General features: G+C 31.7%; 2 protein-coding genes and 3 pseudogenes across 2 annotated transcripts; 2 read left to right on the top strand and 3 right to left on the bottom strand.

Moving 5' to 3' along the window:
* The first annotated feature begins 109 nt into the window (after positions 1-109).
* LOC114175937 (pyruvate, phosphate dikinase, chloroplastic-like) lies at positions 110-8,995 on the top strand. Its single transcript, XM_028060791.2, has 19 exons — positions 110-886; positions 3,030-3,086; positions 3,474-3,707; positions 4,121-4,258; positions 4,470-4,632; positions 4,776-5,011; positions 5,133-5,261; positions 5,366-5,545; positions 5,747-5,884; positions 6,131-6,295; positions 6,384-6,545; positions 6,633-6,722; positions 6,950-7,269; positions 7,420-7,549; positions 7,647-7,775; positions 8,000-8,137; positions 8,218-8,295; positions 8,401-8,492; positions 8,577-8,995. The coding sequence occupies exons 1-19, from the start codon at positions 872-874 to the stop codon at positions 8,617-8,619; spliced, it is 2,637 nt and encodes an 878-aa protein (XP_027916592.2). The 5' UTR covers positions 110-871; the 3' UTR covers positions 8,620-8,995.
* A 163-nt stretch (positions 8,996-9,158) lies between these two features.
* LOC114175938 (tRNA/rRNA methyltransferase (SpoU) family protein) lies at positions 9,159-10,784 on the top strand. The gene is made up of 3 exons (XM_028060792.2): positions 9,159-9,524; positions 9,602-9,728; positions 10,229-10,784. The coding sequence occupies exons 1-3, from the start codon at positions 9,189-9,191 to the stop codon at positions 10,447-10,449; spliced, it is 684 nt and encodes a 227-aa protein (XP_027916593.1). The 5' UTR covers positions 9,159-9,188; the 3' UTR covers positions 10,450-10,784.
* A 344-nt stretch (positions 10,785-11,128) lies between these two features.
* On the bottom strand, positions 11,129-11,918 carry LOC114175572 (protein DMP2 pseudogene; annotated as a pseudogene).
* A 1,174-nt stretch (positions 11,919-13,092) lies between these two features.
* Positions 13,093-14,151, bottom strand: LOC114179164 (protein DMP2 pseudogene; annotated as a pseudogene).
* Positions 14,152-20,058: 5,907 nt separating this feature from the next.
* On the bottom strand, positions 20,059-20,997 carry LOC114179726 (protein DMP2 pseudogene; annotated as a pseudogene).
* Positions 20,998-25,225: the final 4,228 nt, after the last annotated feature.

Genomic DNA, 25,225 nt, shown 5'->3' with positions numbered 1-25,225 from the left:
TGTTCTGGAGTGGTAATAATCGGAGTCTGGGTTGGGATGAGTGTATTATGATTGGGCAGAAATGTAGGCCCGAGAAGAAGATAGGCCCATGTTGTAATTTGAATTTGAAAAAGTGGAAGGGAAACGGCGTTTGGAGAGGGAAGGAAAAGCTGAATCGAGAAGAATGGGGTGGGAGAGCTACGTGGTGGTGCACGACATAACGAAGAGGTACAAAGTGGGAACGGTAGCTCGCAGTGCCACCGCGTTTTGCGTCTCAGAACTCGTCCTCGTCGGTCGTAGAGATTTCAACTGTTTCGGCAACCATGGCTCCTCCTCCCACCTCCGATTTCGACACTTCCACTCCCTCCACGAAGCTTGCAACTTCCTCAAAGACAAAGGCTGCGATATTTGTGGAAGAGACCCATGAAAAAGGGAAAGAAAACCAATTTACTGTGCCTTCCACTCCTTTCATAATGAGTTTTCTAGAATCTATTTCTGTATTCTAAAAGGTCTATTTAAAAATTGAAGGTGTTCCAAAAATTTTGAAGGTGCAGAAGGAAACAGTCGATGACTAGACACACCAATGAGAGATCCAAGTTTGATTGTTTATTTTAACACAAAAAGTCTGAGACCTCAAAAATATTAGGAAAATATTTGTTGACGCCCATAATCTTTACTACATTTGACTCCCTTAGGTGGCTTTATAAGGGGCAGGGAAATCAAATTTTAATTATTATTTCGGCCTGAGAGGAGAGAACAGTTCGCGCTATTTTTGAAGGCAGGCAAAGTTTCCCGTTTTTCCCTTTGCTACTTTCTCTCAGGGCCTTCTCCATTCACCCCTTTCTCTTGTCTCTTGGGTTCGCACGATTCCGTTCAGGTTCAGAGTTTTACAATGAAGGCAGTTCAGGTTTTTCCCGTTCTCCCATTCTCTGTTTCACATTGATTTTTTTTTTTCCGTCATTCTCCAGGTTTTATATTTTGTTTATTAAGATCAAATTGAAATTTCTATCTCTGACGGGAACATTCACTATAAGCCACTTTAAAAACTGCATCAAATTTTCTTTATAAAATTAGCATTTCCACTTGGGGCCTGACGTCGTTGGTCTTATCTTGGGAGGATTGTTTTTTGAAATGGCCATTGTTAGAGTTTAATGAGATTTGGGTTTCTATTACTTTTGAGTTAGGACATTGAAACGAGTTGTTTGTCTGCAATGTTGCTTTTGGTGCAAGTCCATTATCTGGATTCATAAACGTGATTCTGGGTGTCGTGTTGGTGTATTGTGAAGGGATTAGGGAAGGGAAGAAGAGATCAAGGAAAAGAGAGACACAATGAGGGAAAAATGAATCATCATAGAGGAAAAGTTGATAGGGGAAAAGAACAAAATTTTAAAATATTTTGAAACATCAATTCTAATCTAAGTCAAAAGATAAAATTTTAATTTTTTTTAATTTAATAATACCAAATTTTATTTATTATTATCATTATTAATATTGTTTAATACTGTTATATAAAATTTAGAATAAAATATAAACTCTAAATTATTGATGAGTTTTCATAATCATAATTCATTTACAAGTGTTACGTTTTTTTAATTTTTTACCCTTGAAGTAGTATACTTGATTGTGTTTGTATGACATAATTAATTAGGTTTCAATTCTGAAAAGTTTTCTGTGGATTGTTTTGCATGTTTGTGAGAAAAAAAAAATTATAAACTTTACTTATGTTCACTATTATCATTCTCACTTTTCTTCTATTTGAGTCTAACAAATAAACTATTCAAGGAAAGATGTGAAATAGAATAAATCTGAGTAGGCATTACACGCAATAAAAACGTCACCAAAAGATAAAATAAAAGTTTCACTACCAACCACTTATATTAGAACAAAAGGTATACTTTAATCAACACTAACAATGTTTTCTAATAATATTTTGGTTGTTGCATTTTTGGAATTCTTATATTTTAGTTGGACACTAGAAAAAAATTATATAATAATTAAAATATATAATGTTAAAAATAGATGAGCACATCTAGTGATTAAAATTATGTTGTAGTGAAGTTATGGTTATAAACATCTTAAGAACCTTTTAAAAGAAAAAGGTTCTCTAATCTAAGAAAATAATAGATTAAAATATAAGTTGAGGAAAAACTTCAATAAATTTATAAAAGAAATTATTCTAGATTTATGTAACCTAGACTAATATACCGAAAGAACCTTAAATGTTTTTTTCTGACGCGCTACTATGTGCCTTTCTTCCAAAATGAAACACAAACAACCAAAATTGCGTAAGCTCGCTCAAATGGAACTGGAAGAGCGAAAGCAATAACCTAAAGAGGGAGGTTAGGGGAAGTACATAGTTTAACCTAGTGTTTCTTCCCCTTTCACCATGGTGCTAACAGTAAAATTTTTCCTTAATTCATAAACTCTATTTCAAACCAGGGGCACATCTTAAAAAAACAAATTCAAATATGTGAATGGTATGTTGTGGGATGACACAGAAGGAAATAAGAAAGTGGTCATAAAATGGGTTTCAACCGATCATTTTCAAAAATATTAATAAGGCTAAAAGGTTCGTCCACGACAATACAAAACTCCAAGTGAGTTTACTAGAAGTTTTTCAACTTAATATTTTTGTTTTCATTTAATAGAAATTAAATTAAAATGGACCAAATAACAGAAATTAAATAATTTAATAAATTATTTAATTTCAGCTTGTTTAAAATCAAATTTATGACAACTTTTGTAGATATTAACATTTTTAAATAATCAATAAATTTTTAAAAACTACTTATTTTAAATTTAAATTTAAATAATTTTTCTCAATAACTCAATAAATAAGTGACTATTCAAGTTATATACTTAAATTTACGGAGAGAATTAAAAAATGATATCATACTAAAATATGAACTGTCTTCCTCCCCGTTACTATGTAAATGTGAATGTGTCATATTATCACACACATTTCTCAAAGTAAACTTGTCAATTTATGATGAAAAGTTTGAAGATTGTAGATTGGTGTGCAGCTAACTTTTTTAGTTTGTTTTAAACAGCGGGTATTCACTTTTGGAAAAGGTAAAAGTGAAGGAAGCAAGGACATGAAGTTCTTGGTAAGCACACAATTGATCTGTCAAAAAAAAAATGCTTAAATTCATTTTTGTTCATCCTTATTTGCTTGTCACTCAGACCATTTACTTATTTATTCATGCAAGATATTACTATATTAATAATAAAATTTAAAAGAAGCTTGAAAATTTATTATCCTTACAAAAACAATAATATGTAAAACTTTATAAAGATTGAAATTGAAAGATGACCAATATTATAAGGGTTAAAAGTGGATTTAAGTCTTAAAAAAGAAACATAATTTTACTGTGTTCCATCATGATAAACACTCTACACATGTTCAGCAAAATAAGGTTGTCCAGTGGCATACAATGTGAGGGCTATTTTTTTCCCTTTAAATTGATGAACAGTTGCATGTTTGTTAACTACAGCTGGGAGGAAAAGGAGCGAACCTGGCAGAAATGGCAAGCATTGGTTTATCTGTGCCTCCGGGTTTCACTATATCAACGGAAGCATGTCAAGAATATCAACAGAATGGAAAGAAGCTATCCGATGGCTTATGGGAGGAAGTGCTTCAAGGCTTGCTTTTCGTCGAGAAGGAATTGGGAGGCAATCTTGGAAATCCCGCAAAACCTCTTCTAGTCTCAGTTCGCTCTGGTGCTGCGGTAGGAGAGCATTGAGTTTTTGTTTTTTCTGTTTTCTTGTTAAGTGCCTCTCCTTAGGATCACTTTTGGAATTTGGAGTCTCCTTTATATGAAAAGGGTCTAAAGAAAAAATGAAAATCACTAATGAGCATAAGCTACTTATTTTGACAATGACATTGGTTCCCAAATGATGGAACAACATGCAAGAAAATGAACTTGATTGTCACTGGCATTGAATAAAGTAAATAGCAATCTTTTCTTTTAATCTTCAATCATAGAGTGTTAATTTAAGCTGTAGATAGGAAATTCACTCTATATGATTGTTGAAACATCCACTTCTATTTATAAGTGTATTCGAATTTGATTTAAATTTGATTCTTTATGGTGTGTGTGACATGTTTATAGCCTAAACTTGTTTTCCTTGCGTTTACTAGGTTTCCATGCCTGGGATGATGGACACAGTTCTCAACCTAGGATTGAATGATGAAGTGGTTGTTGGCTTGGCAGCAAAAAGTGGAGAGCGGTTTGCTTATGATTCTTATAGACGTTTCTTAGACATGTTTGGAAATGTTGTGAGTGGTTCTTTTACACCCTCTGCATTGCTCTGTGTTGGCTTACGTTTGTAGATTGTCAACCTTTCTTTAGCATCTAAAACTAGACGAACTGAAAACTAGAATCCTTCAATCAATGTTGTATATCAGTATCTTTCTCTAAAAATAGAAAACTAAAATAGTTGTCTTCCATTGCTTTTGTTTCTAACTGTTGATTTATGTTTCATTTTAGGTAATGGATATTCCACATTCGTTATTTGAGGAGAAGTTAGAAAAGTTAAAAAGTGTAAAAGGTGTTAAACTTGACACTGAACTAGCAGCCCATGATCTCAAGGATCTTGTTGAGCAGTACAAGAATGTGTACCTTGAAGCCAGGGGAGAAAAGTTTCCCTCAGGTGCCAACACACCAAATTCTTCACTTTTTTTTGTGATATATTCTCATCGTCCTAGCCACTGATCCATGTCCGCTATCTTCACCAAATTGTTTATAAGAAAAAAAAATATCCCCTCATCTTTCTTTATTCATTTGTCAATGCAGATCCAACGACGCAGTTAGAACTAGCTGTTAAAGCTGTTTTTAATTCATGGGATAGCCCAAGGGCAATTAAGTATAGGAACATTAATCAAATAACTGGTCTAAAGGGAACTGCTGTAAACGTTCAGTCCATGGTGTTTGGTAACATGGGGAATACTTCAGGAACTGGAGTCCTTTTCACTAGAAATCCAAGCACTGGTGAAAACAAACTTTATGGCGAATTTCTAATTAATGCACAGGTTAAATGTGATTTACTTATTCTTTCTTCATAGTCATTATCATATTTGTTAACCTGTGGATGGTATCAATTACTCTTGATGCTGATGTTTCAGCAAATAAATGCTGAGTTGTTTTTGTTAGGGAGAGGATGTAGTTGCTGGAATCAGGACACCTCAAGATTTGGAGGTCATGAAATCTTCCATGCCAGAAGCTTATAAGGAACTTGAGGAGAATTGTGAATTTCTAGAGAAACATTACAAGGATATGATGGTAAAATTTAATCTTTGTGTATATATTAGTTCTACTTTTATAATTCATACTAATTCTCTAATAGACTGAGAGACAAACCTTCTGAAATTGCAATTATATTGTAGGATATTGAGTTCACTGTCCAAGACAATAGGTTGTGGATGTTGCAATGTCGAAGCGGAAAACGTACTGGTAAAAGTGCGGTAAAAATAGCCGTAGATATGGCCAAAAAGAAGCTTGTTGACATTCGTTCTGCAATCAAAATGGTAGAGCCACAGCATCTTGATCAACTTCTCCACCCACAGGTATATACTTGTCTAGCCATTATCCATGTATCATGTGCCTTTGATTTCCTTCTATATATAAGTAAAATGTTGACGTTGATTTTAAGTATATATAATCAAAACCTTTTTTTACAAAAGGATATATTAATGAATCTGTTTTTTCTTCTTAAAAACTTCATTAATACTTAATGTGTCGGAACTGTTCTAAATTTATTTGGTTAGTTTGAGGATCCATCTACTTACAAGAACCAAGTGATTGCCATTGGTTTGCCTGCATCCCCTGGAGCCGCAGTAGGGCAGGTGGTGTTCACTGCTGACAATGCTGAAGAATGTCATGCACAAGGAAAAAGTGTTATCTTGGTAATCCTTTTTTCACTTGAAATTTTTTTTGCTTTTCATCTTTTTGTTCGTTTTCTTGATAATCTACCTGTCTAGTTTTAGTTAGAAAAATCCAGAGTTGACTTGGGTAAATATTTTTCACAGAAGAATGTAAATTTTATAGTTGGGATGTAAATGCTGTCGTTGATTTACTAACATTTATGGTTGTGTTGAATGAGGCATCCATTAACAATCATTAAATGTTATTGCAATCTTGAACTGTTGAAGGTGAGGAATGAGACAAGTCCAGAGGATGTTGGAGGCATGCACGCAGCTACTGGAATCTTGACGGCTAGAGGTGGTATGACATCTCATGCTGCTGTTGTAGCCCGTGGATGGGGAAAGTGTTGTGTGTCTGGTTGCTCTGATATCCTTGTAAAGGATGCTGAGAAGGTAAGCTGGGATTTTCTATTTATGTGATATGAATACTAATGAAAGATCTTCCTGTTGTAATTATGAATGATCTTTATTCATAATGTAGGTCTTCGTAGTTGGTGATAAGGTGATAGCAGAAGGAGATTGGCTCTCACTGAATGGGTCAACAGGTGAGGTGATACTGGGAAAGCAACCACTTTCTCCTCCGGCTCTAACCGATGATTTAGGAACTTTCATGTCTTGGGCAGATGAAATAAGGCATCTGAAGGTGCTGCGTGTTCCTTATCTGCTGCAGAAGTTGAGTAAAGGAACTTGTTTTCTATAAACTCTCTGATATGCTGTTGTCTATTATCAGGTTATGGCAAATGCTGACTCTCCTGCAGATGCTGTAACGGCTAGAAAAAATGGTGCTCAAGGGATTGGACTTTGCAGGACAGAGCATATGGTACAACAAACATTCAACTCCTTACTGTATCTATATCAAAAGTGTGAATACCTGGGATAATTATATCTAATATCCTCCTTATAAGCTAAAGATTGAGTTAATAGACTATTTTAGCCTTTTTCCATTTGAATCCGAAGTGAAACGAACTTTTCTATTCTTCTTTACTTATCAACATACAGTAGTTAGAAATTATATTATTAGTTTTGGCATGTTTTGGTGTTTTGTAGTTTTTTGCTTCGGACGAGAGGATAAAGGCTGTGAGAAGGATGATAATGGCGGTTACACCAGAGCAGAGGAAAGCTGCACTGGACCTGTTGCTACCTTATCAAAGATCAGATTTCGAGGGGATATTTCGTGCAATGGATGGTCTTCCTGTAACAATCCGATTGTTAGATCCTCCACTTCATGAATTTCTTCCAGAGGGCAACGACCTGGAACACTTTGTCAGTGAACTAACTTCCGAGACAGGAATGAAAAAAGAGGAAATACACTCCAGGATAGAAAAGCTATCAGAAGTGAACCCCATGCTCGGTTTTCGTGGCTGCAGGTTTGTCCTCCTCTCGTAATGCTCGTGTTGTGTGTGACAGAAAACTGCAATCTGTTCGTATCTTATATGACTGATGATGAATGTTGAGATCGGGGAGTTCATGTTTGACTTGCAATTCCTCATGTTTGACAACTGAAATTCTGTGAACAGGCTGGGAATATCATACCCAGAACTGACTGCGATGCAGGCCCGTGCAATCTTTCAGGCTGCTGTTTCAGTGAAAAACCATGGTATTACAGTTCTTCCAGAGATAATGGTTCCACTTATCGGTACACCTCAGGCATGGTCCTTTTTCTTACATATTTATTCGCTTGTTGGTTGTTATTTAATTTACTTCACATGCATCCAATCATGCGTACTAATAATTTAATTGGCAGGAATTAAGGCATCAAGCGAGTTTAATAAGGAGTGTTGCTGATAATGTTTTGTCTGAGATGGGTTCTTCTTTAAGCTATAAGGTTGGGACTATGATTGAAGTTCCAAGGGCTGCACTAGTTGCAGACGAGGTAAGTCTCATATCCTGATGTCTTGAAGATTCAACCTGAACTCAATAAAATATTGAATAAAGATTTGAAGAAAAACGGTCATTGTTTCGCATTTACTCGAGTTCAACCTTTAGATTGTAATCATAAACCCTTTTATAGATTTATAATTGCAGCGCAGGAGTTAAAAGGAACATTTGTCCTTTTTTGTTATTTAAACTTTCTCATCCTATCATCGATTCATCTAGATTGCAAAGGAAGCAGAGTTCTTTTCATTCGGAACCAATGACCTTACTCAAATGACATTTGGATATAGTAGAGACGATGTTGGAAAATTTCTTCCCATCTACCTATCTTCTGGGATTCTGCAGCATGATCCATTCGAGGTTAGTTGCTTGATGTTAGTTTGGCCATTTACAATAATGAAGGACGGTTCCTGAACTAAAATTGTTGAGAATAATTGCAGGTACTTGACCAGAGAGGTGTGGGTCAACTCGTCAAGATTTGCGTAGAAAAGGGTCGTGCCGCTAGACCAAATCTAAAGGTTGGAGAATTAACTCAGCAATAGAAATTTAAACTAATTTCTTTTATTAGACATCTTATTCTCACAATCTAACAAATGGAGATAAAACACTATATTGATTATCAGGTTGGAGTATGTGGAGAGCACGGTGGGGAGCCTTCTTCGGTTGCCTTCTTTGCAGAAATTGGACTTGACTATGTTTCATGTTCTCCATTTAGGTCAGATTTTCAGTTCAACAATATCAGAAAATGAAAATTTTGTATTTGCAATGTCAAACTGAGACTATGAGAACACCTTTGCAGGGTTCCAATTGCTAGGCTTGCGGCGGCTCAATTTGCAGCTTAAGAAACAGCTGCCTGTATCACAAGCATACGAGAGGGAGGATTGATCGACTCTCTACAAATGTAAATAGCTGTTGTTTTTCATAAGCCCGTAGACATCACAGACATCACAAATGGAGGTTTATACGAGGACGTCACAATGATGAGGGCTTCTAACATATACTTATAGAAGTGAAGCAAAGCAAAATCAATAAGCAAATCTTTGCAAATAGATAGTGTTGATAATAATATACGAGAAAACGTTGTGTACACATATTCATGCAAATGTTTCTCTTGTTCTTTATCCTGTCATATAATAAGACTGAATCTGTAAAATTCTTGTACATGTTCTATTCGATTCTATGATAATAAAAATCTCTGAAAAATTATTCTCTGTTTAATCGTCTACATTTGAGAAAAGATAAGAAACTTTCGTTTGCATGTTCTGAAGCGATAATAATCGGAGACTGGGTTGGGTTGAGTGTGTTATGATTGGGCCGAAATGGAGGCCCGAGAAGAATATGGGCCCATGTTGTAATTTGGATTTGAAAAGTGAAAGGGAGGAACCCTGGGGAAGGGAAACGGCGTTTGGAGATGGAAGGAAAAACTGAATGGAGAAGAATGGGGTGGGAGAGCTACGTGGTGGTGCACAACATAGCGAAGAGGCACAACGTGGGAACGCTGGCTCGTAGTGCCACCGCGTTTGGCGTCTCAGAACTCATCCTCGTTGGCCGTAGAGATTTCAACTGTTTCGGCAGCCATGGCTCCTCCTCCCACCTCCGATTTCGACACTTCCACTCCCTCCACGACGCTCGCGACTTCCTCAAGGACAAAGACTGCGATATTTGCGGCGTTGAGATCACAAACGACGCTCTCCCCGTCAGCCACCACCCTTTCAAGAAGAGCACTGCATTCCTACTGGGCAACGAGGTAGTTACCTCTCTTTCGCTTTTCCTTCAATTTAAATTTTCCCCTTTACTCCTCAATTTTTTTTAATCCATCTGCAGGGCCAAGGTCTTTCTCCTAAGGAAATTCAAATATGCGACTTTTTCGTCTACATTCCTCAATATGGCTCCGGCACTGCTTCCTTGAATGTCACTGTAGCTGCTTCCATAGTACTCCATCATTTCGCAGGTTTCTTTTATTATCTTATTCTACTTAAAATTTCCCCCTTTTGCTGCTTATGCCGACCTATTTCCAGTGCGTGTAGCTTTTTTATTAGGTTAAATTATATTAGATTAAATTGTTCATTTTATTTGATCTTTGTTGTTCTTCCCATTTTAATCTACACGAAAAAACTGTAAGATTTAGTGTCCGTGCTTACTCTTTGTCTATGTTTTAGTCAATCTCGCTAATACTAAAACATTCCAGTAATATAAACTTGTTATCAAAACTTGTTGATAAAGCTTACAATTTTTTAGGAACTAAAACTGAAGTTGAAAACATCTATAGAAACCGAGTGACTATTTTAACTGTTCTTATGTACATCTTATATTCATCACGAAATGACTGTTAAGATACATATAGAGATTGCATTTTGTTACAAATGTAATTCGTTAAGATATAGTTCCAACTGCTTTTGAAATATTCCATATAGAACTGTATGTAGTTTCTGAAACGTTTGTTTTTGCCAGTCTGGGCTGGTTTTGAAGAGAGATCTCGTGATGGAAGTAAATTTGTTGTGGCTGAGAGACCCGTAAAACAGGGTCGACGTAATTACTGCACTGAAACAGAAGATTCTATCATTGAAGAGCGTAAAGCTAGAAGAGAAAGTGCTGCCAATGGTTTCTTTGATGAGGCTGAGAGTGGGAATTCATCTTCGAACCTCCTTGATGCATTATTTGTTGATGGCTGATGGAAAATGTGATTCCTTGACGGTAATGATTAATTTATCTCTGGGGTCGAAGGTCGAGGGCTTTAAGGCATCAGTTGCAACAGAGGAGAACCAACATCTTGGGAGAAAACGGACCATTACATAGCTTGTGTTATCTATGTAGCATTTCAAAAGAAATCATTTTCTGGGGGAAGGTAGCTACTGAGATTAGGTGTGTATATAGTAATTTATGGTGAGTTTGCTGCAACTGCCGCCAGTTACAGGACATGAAGTTAAAGCCTATATTGTTTTGTAACATGATACTGACATTTGCTTTCAGTATGAGACACATCGTTGTCCCCTTTTACCTTTTTTTATATTTCTCCTTTTTCAACTGTTACTTATATTTGAGATATAGTAAAGAAGAGAACACCTGCGTCCAATTACTCAACAAGTGCAAAATTGAAGGTTGAAATCGTGGGTGACTCCGGTGGAGTCCAGCAGTAGTTGATTTGGTCAATAAATAAGATTGATTACTGAATATGTTTCTTGAAAACATGCTGTGAAACAAAGAACCTCGCGATCTATTCAGTCCCCTTTATGGAATGTGCATTTTCCTAAGACCTCTTCCAAATAAGTTGTCAAACTCAACAATTATATAATGAATGGTATTCATCGTTTGTCTAGGTTCTCTCGTACTTTATGCGTATGTCCAATCCCGTTCTCTATAAAATAAAGATGAAAAGTAGTATTGTTCTAATGGCATTTATATATTACATATTATTACTCTACGAAATACGAAAGTATAATGCAATAACATTTGCAAGTACACACACAGTTTGCAGCATGCGCCAATATATATTTTCACTGGCCCAAATTACAAGGATAAGGCACTGTCATTCGGGTTGGGGGTGTGGTTGGAATCAGAAGTTAAAGGGTATCCAATTCCATGGCGTTTGTCAGGGAAGATCATGAACAACCCACCCGCTATTGTTCCAATAACTGTGGGAAGCACCTGAAGCAGAGTCTTCTGAGTTGGCTCAAAACCAGGGTAGAAGCAGTGCACAGTGTTGGTGTCCAACAGCCCCAACACCGCAAACACTGACAACGATAACCCAGCACGCACGTAATCTCCAGCCCAGACTCTGTATCTTGACAAGTCAACGGAGTCGGAAGCCGGAGAAGGCCACAGTCCCTTTCGGGTTACGATGGCATAGTGCCTCTGGTTGTCACTGCCTATGTAGCTATCCGTGAAGGAAGAAAAGACGCAACAGAAGCTACAACTCACAAGGAGAATGACACTGAGACACCTGTTGGTGGCGTTGCAATTACCACTGCTTGTCACGACAGGGTTCAGGAACTGGAACACGAAAACTGTGCCTGTAGGAAGCAGCTTTATGAAGCTGCCAAATGCTAAGAATGTCGTGTTTGTCATGCTGGTAATTTGGTTTGAGGAGGTACCAGGTAATGGTCGCTGTTGGTTGTTTGAAGATGAACATATTTTGGTTTCTTCTCTGCTTCTAATCTTGGTGGTTTACATGGGTGCGGAGGTATACTTATATACAGAAATAGGGAGGTATTTTTAATACACCAAATTGCATTATACTAAGCCCTGAACCATTCCAAACATTTTCAAAATAATAAAAAGGTCAGAAAGATTAAAAAGAAATCGCACACATTAAAAAGTCAAACAAAAAACTCGTACCAAAAATTATATCTGCCAATGGAGTAACAGATATATTGTACGTGGTTGAGTTTGATTAAAAGCAAATTATCTTTCTCATTAATTCGTACCATAAGATTATTATTTTTATCATACCAATTTAACGAAAAATTCGTATTATGTACCAAAAGAGATGTTTCATTTTAGTTTCTCCTTTTTTTACTATAATCCTTCTACATAATTTTCTTTTCTTGTACGGTCCTTTCATCACCATCATTCCCATGTATATTTGATGGGAGTAGTTTACAAGATATTTAACATCATTAATTAAAGAAAAATGATTTTTTGACGACTAAATTTTGACAACTTTTTTTTATAATCTTAGGTGGCATCTTTTAAATGATTCTCAATTTCTTCATTTTCTCATTCTTAATATTTCAAAACCACTTAAAAGATGACACATCATGTTGTAAAAGAAAGTTGTCAAAATCTAGTAGTAAAAATATCATTTTCCTTAATTAAATATGTCTTTAACAATGTTATTTCAACCTCTTCTCTTCCACAGGCTAATATATATATATATATATATATATATATAAATACAATATCTTGATTTAAATTATTATATATATATATATAATAATTTAAATCAAGATATTGTATTTTAATATATATAATTTAATTAAGTTATAATGTATGTGTTATATTTAATATGAAAATTAAGTACTACTATCAGCTTAAGCAGTTTCTAAAATTAGTTTTTATTACCTCAGTATCATTCTTTTAGTTTCAAAAATTATTTTCCAAGAGATTAATTCTAAAAAAAAATAGTTTAAATTTTTCTATCATTAGTTTAGAAATATATTTATATGCAGAATGTATACGTGAGTTTTACTTGTTGAACCTTATCTTACTATTACGTACAAGAAATCCATAATGAGATCATTATAGGCCAAGTTTCATCGTCCCAAAACAGACCTTAGAACTATTGGATCAAAAAGTTAGGTCATGAAATAATATACTTAAAAATGAAACACAAAACTCTCAATAATACATTAAAGAATAAAGTCTTGAGTTTACGGTCACATCACAGGAGATAGAAAAGTATACTGCAGGAACATTTCATAGCATGCAAAAACATTCACAGCCCCAAGTTATGTACTGATTAGGCATTGACACTGGGATTGTTGGGAGAAGCGGTGTCGTTGGAATCGAAGGTTAAAGGGTATCCAATTCCATGGCGATCATTGGGAAAGATCATGAACAACCCACCCGCCACCACCCCAATGGCTGTGGGAAGCACTTGAAGAAGACGCTTCTGAGTTGACTCAAAACCAGGGTAGAAGCACTTCACAGTGTTGCTGTCCAACAGCCCCAACACCGCAAACACCGAAAACGACAACACAGCATGCACCAGGTCTCCAAACTTGAGTCTGTAGCTTGACAGGTCAACGGAGTCGGAAGCCGGAGAAGGCCAGAGTCCGTTGCGGGTTACGATGCCATAGTGCCTCTGCTTGTCACTGCCGGTGTAACTGTCCGTGAAGGAAGAAAAGGCGCAACTGAAGCCACAGAAGACAAGGAGAACGGCGCAGAGGGACTTGTTGCTGGCGTCGCATTCACCACTGTTGGTCAAAACGGGGTTCAGGAATTGGAAAACAAAAACTGTTCCCGTTGGGAGAAGCTTTATGAGGCTAGCAAGTGATGCGAGTGTGGTGCTTGTGACGCCACCACTGGTTTTTGAGGGAGGAGTTGATGACGGTGATGGAGTGTTTAACGATGAACTGTCTGCAATCATTTTTTGGTTTTCTTTTTACCGCTTCAAACGTTTTCCAAACACACCACTCCATGGTTGTGTTCATCTTATAGAAGCAGAAGTAGGTGGCGGCGGATTCTACGTAAAATCACTTGGAATCATATCTTGAAAGACAAATTGAACCATTCCAATGATTTTCAGAATAAAAGTCAGACAAGAAAAAAAAAAACATACTCAGGAACAAAAGTCAGACAAAAAAAAGAGCAATATTGTAGTAAGCTACTTACACAGGTGGCTGCTTTTCTATTTCACAAGTGTGACTCGTCATTGTATGATGGAGATCCACTGGAATCAAATTATAATATAAGATATAAATTTCATTTTGCAAATATCTCAAATTCAGTTAGGTATAAATTTCTTTTCTAATAAAGACTTGAAAATATATCCTAACCTAATTGTGACTAAATTTCGTGTTTCACTAAATTACGAGTATTGAATATTTAATTTCAAATTAGTTCTTTTGTAAAATAGTTATATAAAAATTTATAGATTAATATATGCTTAAATTAGCTTTTTTATATATGAAAAGGCGTTTTAATTTTAATTTTACTTTTCTTTCTTAATTAGTGCTTATCAAGAAACCAAGAAATAAGTCCAAACTTATATCCTAAGCTATTATAACTATATATGGAGTATAATTTATTATACCTTGTTAAATTGAAAGACAAGCAAATATGAATAAAATACTAAGAATACACCCAATACTTATTAATGTATACACTTCAACTAGTGAATAAATTAAATAAATTTATGGTAAAAGTTAAATATATAAGTTGACTTTATTTCATAAGATAAACTCAAATTATTTTTTGAATAAATGTTGGTAATCTAAAATATTATATATGGATTATTCTCCAAATATTTAATGTGTGTGTATTTAGAATAAACTCAAAATCACTAGAGTAGAATAATTTTATATAAATTCACTTATTAAGCAGTTAAAAATTATATTAATAAAAGTATTTAAACAACTTATTGCTAAGAGATCTTACACCTCAATCAACCTAAGTCAATATTGAAGGAACATCCAGTTCAGACAACACAGTAGTTGATCCACGATAAACACATCAAATAGTCAAGATAAGATACTCACTATAATATTGTATAGGATAAGCCAAAATTAATGATTTTTTTTTCACTCTTACCAGATAAAACATTAAAAAGCAATTCAAAACAATTTGAATTTATTTTATATTCCACGTAAGAATACAACTGAGAGACGTAACATAAAATTTAATTCCTTTAAATAAGAATAAATTGAATTCACTTCTTCAAAATGAATTTTTAAAAATTTTAATTTAATAATCTAATTTTATGTACTAAATTAACATCTAAAGCAGCCTCTGTCTGTACTCCTTAATTTGTTTTATAAGTCAATTAATAGCCATTAAAAATGTAAATTACGGAAACCAGATGCTCCCCTAGTTTGAACGTTATTCTAATTTTAATAGGTTACGTTTAACGTTGTTATCGCAAACGTAGGTCATAACTCTTTTTGAAAAAAAAAAGGAAAAGAAAAAACGCATCTTCCTTTTCTGCTGATTAAATTCTTGAAAGGGTGTGCCAAATTAGTTAAATTACATAACTTTCGAATCATAGTTTTTGAATATGATATAGTTAGTTCAATCACCTGTTTAGGGGTTTAATAACTGAGATTTATAATAAGGGTTAAATATGATTTTTTTCCTTAACTTCAAGTGAAAATTGGTGAAAATTAGAATTAGTTATTCTCTCAAAACTTGACTCAATCTAATCCTTTAACTTTACAAATATTTGGATGTAATTCTTTTACTCAAATTTTTTGTTAAGTTTATTTGACATTTGAAACGTGTCTCAAGACAGTTTCTTAATTAACATTAAAGCCAAAATGTGTCAAGTCAGATAAACAACTCAAATGCTCTCATGAAACACATTTAAAACGTTAAATAAACTTTAAACTCAATCCAACATATCTAAAATTGGAGGACTAAATTAGACCAAGATTTAGAAGAGAAAATAAATATAATTTTCAATAAAAATTAAGATATCAAAAATATATTTAACTATTAAAATAATAACATCACGAAAAGATAATTACCTACAATACTAGATGAAATACGTTAAATATATAAGTATATAGTCAATAAAAAAATATCGCTTAGATCTAGAAATTAAAAATAAAAAAAACTTATAAAATGCACTTTTCGTTATAAAACCTAAAGATGATATTAAGATCTTGTCTGGAACCCTTCCAATATCAAAAAGAAAAAATAAATAAATTTCATCTTAGTAGTTTGTTATAAAGCTTTTTATTAAAAAACTAAAATTAAAAATAGTATAATAATAATTTAATAAACTATTAAAATCCTATGTATCGTATTTTTTTAAATATGATAAGTTAAAAATATATTAAGAATGATTAAGTTAATATATAAAGGTTTAAGAACTTCTAAATGTTAGTATTATTAGAAACTCCAAATATAATAAAGAAAGAGAAAAATAAATTTGTGACAGGTTTATTGAAATATTTTGAATAATAATTCATAAAATAATACGCTAACATTTTCTTAAAAGTAATAAGTTTTTTATTAATCTTTTTATTCTTTTTGCAGGAACTGAGAAATATTATAGTATCAACAATACAATGAGTATAATTGTTCAAGGTGTAGTTTGGTTCGACTTTTGTTAAAAAATACATTCAAAACAAACATGAAAAATATATGTGATTTAGTTCGACTTTATGTCAGATATTCAAAACAAGCACGATAAATATATGCAATTTGATTTGATTCTATTTTTTTAAATATAAATTTAAATTAAACATAAAAAAAAATATATCTGATTTCGATTGGTTCTATTTGAAAGAGAGAAAACATTCAAACTAAATAAAACCAATTTATATTGTTTGGTTTGTATTTACTCTTTTTGTTTATCTTTTAAATTAAAATTAATAATAAATAACATAGGCAGTTTAATAAATATATTAAATAATAAATTAATAAAATTAAAAGATTAATTATTTAGTATTATTGAAATTTACAATTACATATTTTTTAGTATAATAATAATAATAATAAATATAAAATAATTATTTAATATCAACTTAAAAAATACAAAACTATAAAAACAGGTCATACACATCACATTTATTATATAATCTTAAACCATCACATCATATCATAGATATATATTTTTTACCTCAATTCAAACTCATCATGTAATGTAACATATATCACCTATTATTTATTTCAATTAAATGTTAATAATTCATCATTTATTTTCTATTGCATTAGGGTAACATTCAATTACAATATTTGTATTAATTATATTACCATTGTGAAAAACATTTTTCTTACTACAAACCTCAAATCAAAAGCTTCCAATGATCAAAGTGAAAAATCATGTGTTTTGGATCAACTATCAAAATTTCAACTCGATTTAAGTGAGAAACGTGATTTTACCGAGACAGTTCACTAATAAAATCAAGGTGGCACCTAACACCCTACACTTGCGCCAATTGCCCGAAATTTGGCACCCAGCACCAGAACCCCTAGAGCTCACTGTAAAGTGAGCGCCCAACGGTCCTAGAGTACGGCCTAGTGCATGGACCATTAGAACCACTTACTTGTGAGTGTTCAACAGTTCCTAGTCCAATATTCTTGACCTTTGAGCTCACTGATTTGTGTTCTCCGCTTGGTGCCCAACGGTTTTGTGGTACAACACAACTCCAGAACAAATATATAAGAGTTTTAATGTATTTTAAATCGGTTCATTGGATATATATATATATATATATATATAAGTTATATCAATGACCTCCTTTCAAAAATGTCTCAATATGCGCACCAATTTTAAACGCACCAAACATAAACCATATTTTACCCAACACCATTTTTAATAGAAACATCTCAATCACATAAAAGAGTAAAATCAACAAGTCATACTCAATGGAATAAACAGGGAAGCAAAGTTTCAAAATTAAACATACTCCACAACAAAATTCTAAACATCATAAACATGAAAATATACTACTTTTAACATTAATAGCTTTCCTTAGCTTGAATCAAAAGTAGAATGATATAAAAATATTAGACCAACTTAATATTTTGTTTATAAAAATTATCCATGGGTTGTCCTTATCCACAAAATTTCATGGGAATTTGAGCTTGAAAATTTGTGTTACGTATCTTATGGATTTTTTTTACTCTGATCCATGTAAACTACACCAAATTGGCAATATGAACATATATATTTTACAAAAAAAGAATACCGTACCTTGTATAGTGACATATGTCAAAATGGGTTCCAATCTATGAGCCAACCCGGTTCACCACGGATTCGAGTCGAGTTGAGAAAGATTTAGGGTGTGTTCCTTTGTGTAGATGGATATGGGGGAGAGTGTGAAGATGGATTTGTGTAGATTTAGGTGGATGGATATTTCTGTTTTTTTGAGTGGATTTAGAGGGTAAAGTGAGTGGATTTGGAAATAATTTTTATGAAAGCGTTAGTGAAAGATTTGATTGATGTGATAGATAAAATTATATGTTAAAATAGATATATTTATTAAGTTACCATAATACCCTTGTGTAAAAAAAGAGAATGATTTTGTAATTTAATGTTATAAAAATAATTATAATTAATTAATACGAATTAAAAAAAATATTAAAATTATATAAAATTTTAATAATATTTTAATTATTATATATATCTATATATAATTAATAATAAATATTATTATTATGCATGTATTATATTAATAATTATATATATATATATATTATTAATTATAATATGTATTGTTAATTATTTATAAATATGTTTAATTATTATTATATATAATAAAATAATAATAGAAAACAAATTATTTATATTATATTATGATTAATAATTATATATATATATATATATAAAGGGTATGAAAGTAAAATCGTTAAAATCTATTCAAATCTTTCTATTGTTGAGAAGATGGATTTTGGTAAAAATTTCATGAATCCATCTTCTCTTTTATGCACAAATCACTGAATGGGAACGCAACTTATTTTTAAATTCGTCGTCCCTAATATGTGGTAACAGTACAAACCGCGCAAACGAACAGTGGCTTAGCTTTTTCAAAAGTGGGTTAAACTGAACCGACTCACTTACCCGCGAGTTAAATAGATTCGAGTCGGGTTAAAGGTGCGTTGACCCACCTAACCCACCAACATTATTATACAATTTTTTAAAATTTTTCTGTTATAATTATTTACTACTTCTAATTATATATGTTCACAATTTCATATTTTTAAATGCTAGAATATTGCTTAATAATGTTTGAGTGTTTAATTAATTTTTTTGTCAAATTATATATGTTGGTATTTTAATATTTAACTATTATCTTTATAATAATATTTTGAGAATTAAGTGAACACTTTATTTAGACTATTATAAAAAATAAATGAAATCAATTCACTCTCATTGTAATGCAATAAATATATAAAATAAATTACAAAAAGAAAATATTTGTAAGTGAACCAACTCATGGTTAATCGGACTCGATTACAAAATTTTTAACTCATAAAAAGTGAATCGATGTGAACTGACTTTTTTTAGTTTAACTCGTAATGAGTCAGATTTCTTATAACATACAAAGAAGTCTTCGCCAAAGAAAGTCCCAACACAAGAGTTTGAATATAAAAAAATCAATATAATACACCAATTTCACAGTCCATAATTAAAAACAATTAAACTAAAACGAAAGTCACTTGGATTAGTTTCACAATCGTAAGGGTTTGGTGCTAAGTTTGTAACAACTTTTTACAAAAGAAAAAAATCTAATTCTTGTGTAACTTCGAGATAGTTGAATACAAAGTTTAAGGATAAAAGGAACCTTAAAGTGGTGGTGCCACACTTTGTGATTTGAGTTATTAGCAAATTATCTTTTCTTATTATTTAACAATATTATATATATAATACAAACTTCATCTTATAATATGAATTTTATGATGTTAAATTAAATATAATTCCATACTACTTTTTATGTGAAAAAACAAAGTTATTTGTATAATTTTTAAAGATTAGTTGCAAATAGCATCATTAGAATGCATTAATTAAAATAAAAGATATAGCTTTCTTTTATTAAAAAGAAAGGGGCGTAAGTAGAAACTACGTAGGCAGTGTCCTTTGAAATGTTCCTAAATCCGAAACAAATATGGTATGATATGAGATAACCAATAGAAAGTCACAGTACATCCAAGTCGCTGAAAAGCAACCTGGTCAAATACACAGAAAAACGCTAAACCAAGTTCAGTTTCGACCATTAAACACGACTTATGACAATACAAGTCGCAGAAAAGCAAAAATAATTGTCGTTAGAGGCAACAGAAAAGCTCATTACAGTAAAATTTCACGCCATGCATGCAGGAATGTGCGTAGTCTGGAGCAGCGAGCGCCATATTGTCATGGCAAGAAACTATTGATACTAAGCATTCTCAACCGAGTTTTTCTGAGGGTCGGTAGTATCACTGGACTTTGGGGTGGTTTCGTTAGGATCAGAAGTTAAAGCGTATCCAATTCCATGGCGGGTATTGGGGAAAATCATGAACACCCCACCCGCAAACACCCCAACAACTGTGGGCAGCACCTGAAGCAGACTCTTCTGAGTTGACTCAAAACTAGCGTAGAAACAGTGCACAGTGTTGGTATCCAACAGCCCCAACACCGCGAACACTAACAAAGATAAAGCAGCATGGACGAAGTCCGCAAAGCCGAGTCTGTACCCTGACAAGTCAACGGAGTCGGAAGCTGGAGAAGGCCAGATTCCCTTGCGGGTTACGAAGCCATAGTGCCTCTGCTTATCACTGCCTGTGTAGCTATCAGTGAAGGAGGAAAAGGCGCAGCTGAAGCCACAGAGCAGAAGGAGAATGGCGCTGAGCCACCTGTTGGTGGTGTTGCATTGACCGCTGTTGGTGGCGACGGGGTTCAGGAACTGGAACACGAACACCGTGCCTGTTGGGAGAAGCTTTACCAAGCTACCAGCTGCTGAGATTGTGGTGTTTGACGCACGCCTTGTTCGGCTGCTGTTCGGTTTTTGGGATGAACTCTCTTCAACCATTTTCTGGTTTTCTTCTTCTCTACTTTTCTTTATCACCTTGGATTGATCGATCTTGTGGAAGCAGAAATAGAGGGAGCTGGTTATGGCTTTATTTATAATGGTTAAGACATTTATGAGCTTTGAAATCTCTGCATGAGCTTAGAAAAGACCAAGCCTTTTCACTACAGTATACTGCATTATTTTTCCATGCCATGCGCGTTGAAAGGGTCCCAAAATTTTTACAACGAAAAGACAAGGAAAGAAAGAACACACCACACAAAAATCACACACGCACCAACAATACTATTTACTTAATTAATTATGATTTTAGTTCTTAAATATAATTTTTTTTCCGATTAAAGAACTGAAAAATGTATTTATTTGAGATTTTGGGAACATATATACAGTAAAGGTGGTTTTTTTATTTATTTATAACAAATATTCCTTTTTCTTATAAATTTTTCAATTTGTTTAGTATTTTTGTTAAGGGGTATATTAAATCTGACTAATAACTTAGACTATGTCAACAAACTAATGACTTTGAAATAACGTGAATGTAAAACCTTAGACGACGAATTACAATTAAGAAAGTGGTGAATTTGAAATCCAAGAAAACAGGGAAAACGGATGGTTAAGGTGTGAAAGTGAAGAGAAAAAATGGAAACGGAATAGGAAGCTAATTACCTAGTAAAACTGAAGTTGTTTTAGGGATTTAATTAACATCATATATATTACCTTGTTAAATTGTAAGACGGAGGTAAGTAAATATAACACTAGAGCCAAAAGAAAATTATTGAGTATATAAATATAGCTATTTGAATAATAAAATTAACTAAAATATATATGTTTTCACAGTAAATTAAACTTTAGAAAATATAATAATTAAATCTTTTGAGGAGTTATAGAAAGATAATAAATATTTCGGTGTTTTTGTATTGCAGATGTTGTGTTTATATAAACACAATTAAGTACAATCACAATCTCAATAATAAAATCATTGAATACAATAAACAATATATAGGAAATAATATTTGATAATAATAGCTGCACAGGTTAGAAATAATACATGGATATGATATAATATCAGAGATACTGAAATAATATTATTGACATAATATCTCTGATATTAATTTTAATAATTAAAATCGTAACTTTCTCAAATTGTTATAAGAATTGTTTAATGATAAAGTTAAAAATAAAAGTGAAAGAGACTGTGGATCTAATTTATCCTTTAACAACTAATATTTGTGAATAAATAAAAATTAATTAATTAGTTGGGAACAAAATGTTTTAAAATTAATTAAAAAATATATTTTAAATACTCTAATTAAAATAATTTATTAGAAACTCAATAAAAAAAATATCAAATATTGAAGTAATTTCAGTTTAACTTTAAGTATTCGTATTGAAGAAGTAGTGCCCAGAAGTATCTACACCAGTTAAACATTTTTTTACAACTTTTTCTCTCATTATTAACATTACTTGTTAAATATGTTGTCAGTTTTCCATTTATGACTGCTTATGCATAATGAAAGCTATTAAGAGAGACAAATAATATATTAAGTATACAAAGAACAACCAGAACATTTATAAAATTAGTTCCATGATGTTACAAGTTTCAAAGAAAATTATAAAATTTCAGTTAAGTCAAGTAAAATATATATATCTTAATCTTTCATCCAGAAATGGTTGGTAATAACAGGTTTTCAACTTCTTTTTTTTATTTGTTTCTGTTTTTTCTTCAAATTTTCTCTCTCCGGCGTGTCTGGGTGGGAGAGGTTAGATAGAGTTTGAAATAGACCCAACCCCTTCGGTTGACCATCTTAACACCAAGTTTATAACTTTTTATGCATTTTATGATAACAAAAAAAAGCTTACAAAAATGATAATTTCACAAAAAAAGTTTTGACAAACTTTAACAAAGTTTGGTTTTTACATTAAGATTTTGTTATTTTACTTTTTATTTTTAACTTTATTTTATTTGAGAAAAGCTTAATATGTAGAGTGCGAAATTATGTTATCAAGATTTTAATTTTCTTATGAATGTAAACAATGTAAATAAGTTTATATTTTATTTTTTTTCATTTCTGTTTGTGACAGAATATATTTGACATTTTTTGACGAGACAGGAGCGGACATGTCAAAGTCCTTCAGAGTTGAACAAGTTATAGAGAAACTAATTTACACATCCGAACAATTTGATAAAAAATATATATATTTTTATTAAACAAATTGAAATGGCATAATTATTTTAATTAGTAAGATGAAATTTATAAAAATATGTTATTTCATATCATATTCAATTTAACATGTCTAAAATTGTGAAATATAAATTAGTTATGCTATACTAAAAATAATTAAGTAATATTAAAATATCAAGTTATATGAAATAATAATAAAAAATTAGGTTCTATACATCTATAATCATAATTGGAAATCAACTATTATATTCATAGATAGATTATAAATTTTAAGATTTTAAGTCTATAACAAAACATAAATATTTCAAGTATCATTGTCTTTTAGCAACACATCTTGCAAGTTTAAATCAAAATTCAAAATATAAGTAATTGTATGGAACAAATCAATATCAGTATTGTAAATAATATTTTTAGATTGACACAATTCATCCATAACAAAAGATTTCAAATATATATATATATATATATATATATATATATATATATATATATATATATATATATATATATATATATATATATAAAACATTAATTCTACGTCATAAAATATAGATGAATAAGAATATGTAATTTAAACCATTAACCATTTCATACGACGGCAAATAACTTTTATTATAGTTTAAATTTTAATTTTTCAAATTGCAATAAATATTATTAAAAATTTATTAAAAATATTATTAGTTACAATAAATAATTGAGTCTTGATTCGTTAATATATCAATGTAGTTCAATTTAGTATAGCGTATTTATTGATTAAGACGATGAATAAGGATAGATAAATCTTGTTTGCTTTCCAGAATTAGAGTTTATATGTGTATATTTCAAGTATTAGAACTGATTTGTACAAATAAATTTGAGAAAGAATAAAATATTCTCATCATTAAATGAATAAAGAGATAGAGAGAGAAGTACATCTTAGCAATATGCATTCATCAATTTTTTTTAAATTCTAAATTAACAAGTATGTTTTTACTTAATAATAATAATAACAATAATAGTAATATTAATTAGATTAATAATAATAATAACATTAATAATATAATAATATTAAAACAAATAATATTAATAATAATAATAATAATAATACTAAAAATAATTATTATATTTTATTTTATAATACTTTTAATCACAATAGTAAAACTGTAATGTAACAATTTTATCTATTAAAACATTTGTTTATATTTATTATATTTATCAAATCATTCACAAACTTTACTTTCAAATCCTCTCACTTTCATTTTTCATCCCTTAAAATAAACAACCTCACTTTTCTCTTTACATCCCCTCAAATTCATAGTCACTTTCTCTCAAATTCATCTTTGGAAGCAAACACCCTTAAAAAGAGAATATTTTATTTGCAAAATAAGTGACTCTCAACCTAAACATTTAGAGTGTGAGTGGTTAGTGTACAATATAAAACCATAATTATGTCGTCATCATGAGCGAGATGACATGACACACTTTTATAGACATCATTACTTAATGACAGTGAGTTTATGGATCTTTATCTTTATATATTTTTCAACTTATTCATTTTTACTCAATATGAAGGTTAGACTCACAATCTCTCCCTCACGGATACTTATCTGGAACTATTTGTAGTTCTGATATCATTGATTGAGGAGAGAATTCACCAGGGAAACACAACAACAATGAGACATAAGATCAACTCATATGAAAGATTGACATCACCTCAAATCCAAAATCTTAAGGTAATAGATTTATGAGTTTTCATCTTTATATTTTGCTTAACTTTTTCATTTATACCCAATGTGAGACTTAAACTTAAACTTAAATTCTCAACATGGTTCATTCAAGCCTAGAAGATATCAACCACAAGGAGTGAATTTGATGGTTAATGAGTGGACACGTGGATCAATTGGATACATCTTAACTTTATAAAAAACATTAATATTAAATGTAATACCCCAACTATAATATAAATAAATATTTCTTCATAAAAAATTGAATTTTTTTGTACAATAATTTTTTTTGGAGAGAACATTCATTCCAACATATCTCCATCTCCATTCATAAAATATTACAAAAATATATATTTTTTACAATATTAAGAGTTTTACATTAAAATAAAA

This window comes from Vigna unguiculata, chromosome 3, assembly GCF_037176805.1.
Source record: "Vigna unguiculata cultivar grain cowpea cultivar isolate G323 ecotype 2 chromosome 3, ASM3717680v1, whole genome shotgun sequence".
NCBI lineage: Eukaryota > Viridiplantae > Streptophyta > Magnoliopsida > Fabales > Fabaceae > Vigna > Vigna unguiculata.
This window is presented reverse-complemented; position numbering and strand designations above follow the sequence as displayed.

Coding starts and splice junctions, on each gene's coding strand:
- LOC114175937 (XM_028060791.2), top strand. Junction 5,546..5,746: donor ATCAACTTCTCCACCCACAG/GTATATACTTGT, acceptor TTATTTGGTTAG/TTTGAGGATCCATCTACTTA. Junction 5,885..6,130: donor AAGGAAAAAGTGTTATCTTG/GTAATCCTTTTT, acceptor GAACTGTTGAAG/GTGAGGAATGAGACAAGTCC.
- LOC114175938 (XM_028060792.2), top strand. CDS start 9,189: ATGGAAGGAAAAACTGAATGGAGAAGAATGGGGTGGGAGAGCTACGTG. Junction 9,525..9,601: donor CATTCCTACTGGGCAACGAG/GTAGTTACCTCT, acceptor ATCCATCTGCAG/GGCCAAGGTCTTTCTCCTAA. Junction 9,729..10,228: donor AGTACTCCATCATTTCGCAG/GTTTCTTTTATT, acceptor TGTTTTTGCCAG/TCTGGGCTGGTTTTGAAGAG.